A 10,438-nucleotide genomic window follows, 5' to 3' on the forward strand; every position below is an offset into this window, starting at 1 on the left:
CTTTTGTAAATACTTCTGGAAAGTGCAAATGGCCTTTTTCCTCTCCTTGAAAGTGCCTCCCCCAAATTCTGCTGTGTTTGAGACAAGTTTTCTTATCATTTAGGAAGAACAAATGGTTTGAAACTGATGTTGATTTTTCACAAGGCAATGTTATTAAATATGGCCTTTTTCTACTGTCATTAATATATCTGTTTTGTTTTGTTTTTTTCCCAGATATGGACGTGTTGAAAGTGTCAAAATACTCCCTAAAAGGGGGTCAGAAGGTGGAGTGGCAGCGTTTGTGGATTTTGTGGACATCAAAAGTGCGCAGAAGGCACACAACTCTGTCAACAAAATGGGAGATAGAGACCTACGGACGGATTATAATGAACCAGGAACCATTCCCAGTGCTGCTCGGGGATTGGATGATACAGTTTCCATAGCATCTCGTAGTAGAGAGGTTTCTGGGTTCAGAGGAGGTGGTGGGGGGCCCACTTACGGCCCCCCACCATCACTTCATGCACGGGAAGGACGTTATGAGCGGAGACTTGATGGGTAAGTTCCAAGGTTTCTCTAGGCAGGTATTTTGTATTTGATATGGTGAGAAACACAAACTCGTATATAGGGCCCCCAGATGGATTTAAAATTTTGGGAATTATCTATGTTTCCTATTTTGGGTTGGAAACGGAAGTGATTTCTATCCCAATGGCTGGTACCTTGTGGATCCATAGAGGATGTTTTCTGCAGCTGGTTGGATATCTACACTTGAAATAAGGTGGTTTTAAGATGGAAGATTTCTTTGGCCAGCATCGATATTGGAGTTACTCTTTTCTAGAAGTAATGATTCCATTTCTTGGATAATATTAAGGCCTTATTCGGATGTATCCCTACTGCCAGATGGAGCTATATTACTACAACATGTGTTGAAGTTCTGTATGGAGTATCTTCGGAATACTAGAACCTAAAATGCTGTGAAAGCTTGATGCCTAGTCCTCAGTTCTCACTATACGCAGTTTATATGTTAATTGGATTGTCACCAAAAATTTCTAGTAGACTTTAATGATGCGGTCCTTTGGATCTACCGACAACATTTAGCCATGGAAATACGCTTGGATGGAGAAGACTTGAAGGCAGCTTTTGATGTTTCCATTTTGGATCTACATCATTTCCAAGTTATTGGGATTATTCTTTCTGATGGTATTGGCAAAAAGAGATGATGGACATTACTAAATTTTGGAAATTATAGTTTTTTTTAAATGCTGGGATAAGAACTACTGCCTTGAATTTATTGGATGGTATACAGTCAAGACGTCAGTAGCCATGGGGAGTGGATTACTATCTAGTCTCTTAAAAAGCTCTTTGCTACTCCACATTAAACGTACTTTAGTTTTAAGGACGTGGCGCTAATAATCAGTTTGTGGATACATCAATCAAAAATGACTGGGCTGGATGGTTACAAAGGCGGCTAGAGGATGCCTGCTGGCCAGCAATGATGAATTCCCTCATGCATTGGGTGAACTTCTACCAGCTGCTTGATTCAGACATAGGGCTGGAAATTAAAATAATGGATCTATTTAAGTGCCTACTGTCTCAAGAAAGAAGTCTGGGGGTTTCAGATTTATGGTTTCAGTCTGAGACTACTTGCTTCCAGTGGAATTTTTTTTGTCTTGTCACTAAGATTTTTTTTTCTTGTTGGTTCATCTAAAATATCATTTGACACCCTTGCCCATTAAGAAGGTGGATTACCCCTGTAAGAGGGGCCAAAATTGGGGAAGTTATGTTCACAATTCTCTCCCTAGATTTAATTGGGAATATAGGTCGTGTTTCCACACTTGGAAAAGGTTGGTATGTCCTGCCCTGTGTATATTAGCCCCTCTCCTAACCCAAGTCAAACCCTCTCTTTCCACTAACTCCAGTAGTACTTAGTACTAATAGATAAATCAAAAAAGCACTGTAGCCATTAGATTTTCAGCTCTGCTAGCTCCTCTGTCTGTCTTCTGTGTCCTTTTCATGGATAAGGACTTTGTTCTTTTATGTCAGCTATAGCAGTAACCCTCTAGAAAATACTGCTTTTTCTCTTACCTCATTAAATCAGCTTTCACTGATTAACACTTTATAGGATTCTAAATGCAATCATTTATAAAATTGTTGATCTTGTTCCTTCAAAAGGGTGGGTGTGGGGGGGGGGAAGAGACACACCTCTGTGCTAGACCCTCAAATATCTTTTAAAATGCCATTGTTGCAAGCAACAGATAATAAAAATAGAAGGGCAACAATGACTTTTAAGCAGGTATACATGTTATTGGAATTTTCTGTTGCACTGGTTAGGTTGTTTTTTCTATGTAATTTGGGAGAAAAATGCAGGCAAGACATGAGTTAGCTCTTTATAAAGCTTGAAAAGGAGCTATAATTTTAACAACAGAGGGTTATATTTAGAGGATTAAAGATCTAGTGATTCATTGGAGAAGGAACTGAAGGAACTTCCTGAGATACTAATCAAAAAAGATTCAAGTCCAATTTTCAGTTTATAAAAGATATCTAAAATATTTCTGCCATTTTAAATAGAAGACAGACTTGCGATGCAGGAGAAGCGGAGTAACTATAGAGTAGAATTAGATTATTAGGATTCAGGGGACTGAAGTGACTAATAATTGATTCTGAAGGAAATACCTGAGAAGGCTGAGGAAAAGGTTGAAATGTCCTTCGTAAGACAGATAATTAAATTTTAAATTAACTTTGGGTACCCTGACATATTTGGAATTTTGCAAGTATTTTTTAAGCATTCAGAATATCATTCCTGATCTTCCATTTTGCAGATGTAACTTAGACATACCATCCTGGTACTTGTCTAAATTAGAATACTAAACTATTTGTAATGTTCTTTTAACTTCACCTGTCAGTTTTACTATGTCTTTATTTGAGAGATCACACTAACATTCTTAGAACATAGAACTTTCCTTAATTGACATACAAAATGTTTTAAATACTAAAGCAAAATGGGTCTTAGCTACTTTAAACTAGTGTGCTTATAAGCATAGAAAAGATACAAATTATATAATTGCAGTAACAATAATAGTCTCAACAAATCTATTGAGAAGTTAATTTATACTCTGTGTAGCGTTTTAATATATTTGGGGGCCTGCATCCTTTTTGGTAGTTATAAATACTTGCAATTTAAGTATTCTGACATTAGTAATCAAGATGTTCCTTTGGGTATGCAGCTTTCCCAAGAATTGAGTGTAGCAGTCTGATAAAAGCAAAATTATTTATAAGAGGGTGAAATATTTTAAAACAGCAGCACTAAGAACCCCCCTAATTTTCTGGGCTTCTGTGTGGGTAATACTACCCCTTTTGAAAGCAGCTTCTTACCTCTGGGTCATGCTTTGCACTGAGGCTTTCATGGCTATAGCCCAATTTGTGATGCCATTTTTGCAGAAGGATAATCATAAGATGTGCAGTAATTATCAAATTCAAGAAAAAAATCTGAAAAACAAGCAAAAATGGAGAAAAATGTAATTGTTTTGTTTAAAAAAATGTTTTCCTTGTCTACTGAATTTAAAATAAAATAAATAAATAAAAAATTAGGATTCTGCCCTGGAAAGCAATATATTTTCCTGTGCAGGCAAGATGCTGGTCATGAAAGCCCCAATATGTGATTAAAACAAAATGATTGCTCAGCTTTATTTTATATGAATATAACTTTGGAGTCAAGTAAAATGTTTAAGTTTGTCAGTGTTTGCTTGATAGGTTATTGCTGTTTAGTGGAGAATCAGTTGCAAAAATAAATTCAGTGCTGAAGTGAATGTTTGCATGATTTGCTTTTAGTTTTGCTTGCCCCTTTCTGATTGATTAAATATTTTTCCCCCCTCCTAAATGCAGGGCTTCAGATAACAGGGAGCGTGCTTATGAACATAGTGCCTATGGACACCATGAACGGGGGACGGGAGGATTTGATCGGACAAGACATTACGATCAGGATTACTATAGAGATCCTCGAGAGCGGACTTTACAACATGGGCTCTATTATACTTCTCGGAGTCGAAGTCCAAACCGTTTTGATGCTCACGACCCCCGTTACGAACCTAGGGCCCGGGAGCAGTTTACATTGCCCAGTGTGGTACACAGGGATATCTACAGGGATGATATTACACGGGAGGTACGAGGCAGAAGGCCAGAACGGAATTACCAGCACAGCAGGAGTCGGTCACCGCATTCGTCCCAGTCTAGGACCCAGTCTCCTCAGAGGCTGGCTAGCCAAGCGTCTAGACCCACGCGGTCCCCTAGCGGCAGCGGTTCTAGGAGTAGATCTTCGAGTAGCGATTCAATCAGCAGCAGCAGTAGTACCAGCAGCGACAGGTAGGTCACTTTTGGTTGTGACAGATGTATTGTTGCCTGAATCAAAGCAGCGATCGCGAAGGTAAATCATTGCACCAGGGCGTTGGTTGCGTTGTCTGGACAGCAGTTGTTCCGAGTCGGAATGAGGAACTGCAGCCAGCGCTGTCAAAATAGAAGGCGTTTTTGTGGCAAAGCGTTATTCATTGATGTAGAAATAAACCAGCGTGAAATGTATGAAGACTTAACTTGGCACAAAACAAATCCAAGGGGAACGTTGTTGCCATTGTTAATTATTTTCCATGGTGGATATGTGCAGCATCTCTAAGATGCTAGCTAAAAAAAAGGGGGGATGTACAAATCCAAGACTTTGCTACAACGCTGGCTACTGCCTCCATGCTTGGTTGGGGAATGGGGTAATTAGTTTATTTGTTCAAATTATGGCATGTGCAAATTATTAAGGTTCAACTGCTTTTTATAGGACACATTTTAAAATATTTTGGGAAATGATGAGTATTTAATCTCCAATTTCCCTTAATTCGGTATCACCACTAACATTTAAGAGACCGGTATGTTGTCTCCCTCCCCTTTTTTTTCCTGTTTCCTTGCAGCAAAAATTCTCGACTTGGAAGAATAGTTTGTAAAAATCTGAATATGCATTTCCTAGTGATGTGCCCATATCTTTAGTTCTATAATGGCTGCAATATTTCTGTTATTTTTGTGTTAATTTATAAGCTACACGTGGGGAAAAAAATAAGGCTATTAGGGCTCATCAGCCAGTGGATTTCTTTAGCAATTTGAATATTCTTGTCAAACTTCACTGAGATATTTAGTTTTTTAATAGTAAACCTACCCTAAGGGTGGAAACCAAGAAGTTATCATCATGCCTGCAAATGTTTTATGCTCTATTTGGTGAAAAGCTCTGTTCTTGAGAAAGGTTTCTAGAGTTGGAAACATTTTCTTTGCATACCAGTTCTTTTCTAAAACCAAAACTGTTCTTTAAAGTAAATAATATATCACTGTAATAAAAATTAGTGTTTGATTAGCACTTTGAATGGAATTTTACCACTGGTAACTCTCTCATCAAAATAATTATTCTCATAAAATCTTAACTGCTTGAACTTGGACCGCAAGGGCTAGTTTGGTTGACGTTGAGGGGAGCGTGCAGAAGTGAAGACAGGGAAAGAAGTTTCTTCTTTTTGATTTTCTTCAGAGGTATAAAGAACTTGGAAAGGATTTACTTCCTTCTTTTAATTATTGTTTTCTCCTCCTGGATTTAGAAATCCAGGTTCTCTCCTGGTTGGAGAGCTGGTGAAAAGATGGACACCTCTAGAGGGTTTGAGAGGACTCAGACTGCTTTAAATACCAGTTTGTTTGTTTCTAACACTTCTCTTTCAGTGAGACCTTAACAGATAAAGACAACCTTTTGTCAAAGATTTAACTTTTTCATGCGTACTAAAGCTTAAAAATTGCTGAGATTTCCAGAGGTCTCCAAGAAAAGTAGAGAAGATGAAATGTAAGATGGCCTGGTTACATTTAAGGTTTTAAAAACCTCAACCAGGAAAAAGTCTGTCTTCTGATGCCTCTCTGCTCATTGCAAAAAAGGACAGAAGGAAGCCCAGGAAACTTGTAATATTTATAAAATGTCATTCTTGGGATGTCAAGCTGGGATGAAATACTGTTCTGAAATTTACAGGACTAAATATGCCGCTGGAACAAAGTTTAAGATTTAATCAGAAGATAAGCAATGTCTGCTATGCCTTTAGTATCTCATTTTCTTGGCAATTTCTAGTTCTTGTAATGGAAAATTAGATGATACTCTAGAAGGAATATGTAAATAAACATTTTTTTTCTTATTAATACAGTAAATACAAATTCAATAGAGCAAGTAATAGGATCTGGTGGATAATATCTTTAATTTTGAAGGATCAGAAAAGAGTTTTACATGTCCATAAGCTATGGGTTAGACAGTAATAAACGTTTAACCATATCTTTACCTTGTAAAACAAAATTTTGCCTGGCTTTAGAGTGTTTAAAAATACAAGTGCACTTTTTCGTTTGTTTTGTAACGCACTTTGAATTCAGTGATGTAAATACATAAAGCCCATAATTACTTGTTTAGTAAATTCTGAACAAAGTGGAAGCTTCATATATGTGTGTGTGTGTGTGTGTATGAAAACTTTGTATTTAGTTCTTCATTTGTGCATCTATTTAACCTTCCTTGATAGTAAAATGTACAATTTGGTAGCTATGCAGCATTCGTAGTAATGTATGTGGATGCTATCTGAGGTAAAGCCCATTTCTCACTTTGCTTAAGTTGCAGTTCTGATTTGAGGAATGGGTGTGTGTGTTTTGTTTCTGTGTTTTTACGGCACCTTCTTACTGAATAGACCTCTCCGTACAATTCATTTTTTATTCCGTGAACTAGAGGAGCAGGAAGGCTCAGGGACAAGTTGTCGCAAGGTAACAGCAATAGCTCACAAACGTCCTCTCACCTTGTGTAAGGGAGGCTAACGCGTTCCCTTTTCAAGGAGGTGCCTCACGCTTGCTGGCCGGTATTGGTGTACAAAGCAGCAGTTGGTGTGCGGGAAGTTTTCACATTCCCAGACCAGGCAGAAATTTGTTTGCATGGCCATACCCTGGACTGTAGTATATTCTGGTTGTGTCATCACTGGAATTATTTACCAATTCTGTATCTATTTTTCATTTCTTGAGTGGTATTTATCTGGAATAACTAATGCCTGAATTTGTGCTGCAGAATCTTTATTGTTGTTGATAGGCAGCTTTGGAGAAATTGTCTGTATGGCACCATCCTTTAGGTGCTGTGAAACAATGAGCAGAAAGATAGTAAATGAAAAATTTAGGCTTTATTCTTTGTGTTGTGGCTTTCAAAGAGCTGTGTGAACTAGATATGACTTTCATTAAATGGAGATGATTTTTTCTGGACAATAATGTGCGGAAAGATGCTCTGCAGATTGTTTTAGAAAATGAACAAAGCCTTCATTTCATAAAGGTTTGTAGTTTGTTGCACTTGATCTCAGCTAAGCTTCATTTTGAATGTATATTCAGATGCCTTTATAGGGAATTTGTAATGGGAACTGCAAAAGAGTAATTTAGAAGATAAGACCGAAAAGAACACAGTGAACATAAACCATATTCTCTGAAGCAGGGCTTTAAATCTTTTTTGATATGCGAACCACTTCAAAAAAAAAAACCCTAATGTAGGTGTAGGCCTTTCTAGAAATCTCAACTGCTTAGATTGTTGTGTAGCATTATTTGTTTGTCGCCTTTTGTGGGCTCTCAGGAGTTGTCCACAGGGGTCAGATGTATCTAAAACCATCTGTAGGAGTCACTTTTTCCAGTGTTGCAGCAAGAGTAACCTGTATGGATTTGAGTACTGCATTTTGCATTTTGGTGTTTTCTTATCTGAGCTTTCTCATTGCCCACCCAGCTCATTATGTTACAGAAAAGAAGGCTTGGGGTCTTTTGATCACCTTGAAGGAGAAAAAAATGGGAAATTGTATTTGCATTTACTGTTACCAGAAGCCTTAATTTTTACATTCTGTTGATTTGAACGTGCACCACAAATGGTATATTAGCAAACATATTTTTTGTACTGTGTCATGGAAGAAACGGAATATTCATGAAAACTATGTAATCCCATAGGAAGTAAAACAGATTTCATTTGTGCCCTGCCCAACCTACTGAAAAGATATTCTCCCCCCCCTTTTTTGGTAGAAATTGTTCTTTTCTAGGCTGCTTGTAGAGGTGTTGTAATGAGCTATAGAAAATTGTTCTGTGCATTTTTTTTCAGTTTTGTAATGTCAAATGGCTTTACACATTTCTTACTGTTCCATGTGTTAGTGATTATTTTTAAAGCTTTGCTGCAGCAATATATTGAATCACATGGCATTGAGAGCAGTGGGACGTTTTGCTCTTAAAGTTGGGCATATGTTGAAGTGCCCTGTTGAAATGGGATTTAAACTTCTTTACAAAATCCTGGCAGAAGTATTTCATTTCCTATAGGTAGAAGGACTTTCTTGCCAGAATGTGAAAGTGTGGATTCTGCATGTGTGTGTGTGCGTGTAAGTAAGTTTACATACAAGTGACCTGAGATTTCCTTTTCCTTTTTTTTTTTTTTTTAAGAGTGCTTATTCAGTTGTCTGAAGTTTAGCATGTTGCAGGATACTGATTTACTAGTTAGCTGAATAATTAGTTGTAGTTTGTAATGAAAACTGTGGCTTTGATAAAATTATAAAAACAAATTCAGCATAGATGCAAAGTAACTATTTGCATCGAGATTTTGGAGAAATTAGTAATTCTTGTAGTGCTGAATTAAAGCTATGGTAGAAATTGTACATATAGATGTCTAAAAACAATCTTTTCGTAACTGTGACATACTGTTGTGCTTAAAGTTATAATCACAGATGAGCAAGGCTTTCATAAAGTAATTAGAGATTGTTTTTTAATCATTTTAGATTTATCTGTGATTAAATTCTTTCTGGATCAACAAATGAGTTGTAGAAGAAAGGAATACGTACATGTCTTATTTGTGTGTCTTAATATTGACAAACTGAAGAAAAATATTGCCAAGAGAATTTTAATCATGGGAACAGCAGGTTCAACAAAATCTTCCAGTTTATTTTATTTCATTGGGGGCTTTCTTAGTATGTTTAAACAACAGAAGTGAAAGTAGAAAATAATGATTTTAGTTTCATTACATAATGCAGACCTTTCCCTACCATTGTCTTCATCTCTTTTTCCACTTAGTTTGTCTGCCAGCAAGTGATGAATCACTGACTTAAAATGGGATTTAGGGTTTTTGAGTGAGTTGAGAGATCCCTGTGCTGGGGAAGAGTTAAAAAAATAATGAAGAATTAGGTTAAATGCAGCTTTTTAATACTGTGAGGTAGCCTTTGTTAACATTAAATAATTCCATATACATTTTGCCCTGAAAATGCCATGTAGACATCACCTAAATATTTTTCTACAAGACAAAAGGTTACCAATCTTTTAATGTTGAGCATGTTCTTATTTGTATGGGAAAATGAACTGGGCTAGGGAAAAACTGCAGAGAGTAGGAAGCCTCCTTTTCAATTACTGTGAAGGCACTAGTAAATCCTGGTAAGAGTCAGGTGAAACATCTAATCTGTACCTTTTGTTCACATAAAGCCATGTGCTGCTTTGATGTTTTCTCTGTAAAGGGAAAGGTGAATTACGGAAAGGAAAATTAAAAAATCCAGCTCAAATAGGCTCCGTTTTTTGTTACCAACTGTCTAGCATTTTCACTTTGTTCTTTCTTATTTCTGTTCATGTGTGCGTGAGCCTGTGCTGCATCTAATCTAAATATAACCTAGACCATCCTCTTAAAAAAATTTTACCCTTGGGAGTATATCAAGTTTCTTGAAATTGAGCACAGGCAGAAAAATTTCAGATAGCTTTGGACAGAGAGGAGATATTTTTGCTCTGAAGAGACGAAAATACAGCCAGCAAGCCTCCCTTCCTGCCTTTAAAAAAAAACTGTCTAAAAAGACTACCTGCGGATTATGTACATGTATGTTTGTGGTGTGATTTACACAGATTGATCCCTAAGCCGCCTATGGAAAAATACATGGCATTTTGCCTGGCATCTAAGATCTCCTTGCAGCTGGGGAGTGAATTTCGTATTCCCTCCCTTTGGGAGGAAAACCAGTGAAGGCTTATTAGTCATTTCACCTTATGAGAAAGATAAAATATTTCTCCCCTTCTGAAATAACACGAATGTCGAGCGCAGAGAAATGTTGACTGAGAGGCCGGGGGAGGGTGCAGCGTTGCATTACCTCATCTGTATACTCTTAGTGTAATCTATTAAAAATGTGCCTTGCATAACCGATTTTATCTTGCTCTGAAAATCTGCCGCTTTAGGTTGCCTAATATCCTCCAGTGGCATCGCAGGGCTGCCTCGGCATTATAATGGTGACAGCGCAGCAGCACGGTTGCCCTGTCCTGGTTAATTTGGAAAATCACAATATAAAGCGATGGTTTTCGGGGGGGAGGGGGAGAGCCTCACCCGGCAATCGTCGTGTTTGAAGTGAAGCTCAGCTTTAACGGGTGCGCCTTGAAGGGGGGGGGCAGCGTGGGGGGCCAC

At 37.6% G+C, this 10,438-nt stretch overlaps 1 protein-coding gene across 1 annotated transcript in view; it reads left to right on the forward strand.

The window, feature by feature from the left end:
- The first annotated feature begins 213 nt into the window (after window positions 1–213).
- SPEN (spen family transcriptional repressor) overlaps window positions 214–10,438 on the forward strand; it is a 53,474-nt gene continuing 43,249 nt past the window's right edge. Inside the window, exons 1-2 of the mRNA XM_026089889.1 lie at window positions 214–534; window positions 3,859–4,335. Of these exons, the coding sequence (XP_025945674.1) occupies window positions 335–534; window positions 3,859–4,335 (677 nt within the window). The 5' untranslated portion in view covers window positions 214–334. The remainder of the gene's footprint in view (window positions 535–3,858; window positions 4,336–10,438) is intronic.

This window comes from Apteryx rowi, unplaced genomic scaffold (genome assembly GCF_003343035.1).
Source record: "Apteryx rowi isolate R43461 unplaced genomic scaffold, aptRow1 scaffold_835, whole genome shotgun sequence".
NCBI classification, from domain to species: Eukaryota; Metazoa; Chordata; class Aves; order Apterygiformes; family Apterygidae; genus Apteryx; species Apteryx rowi.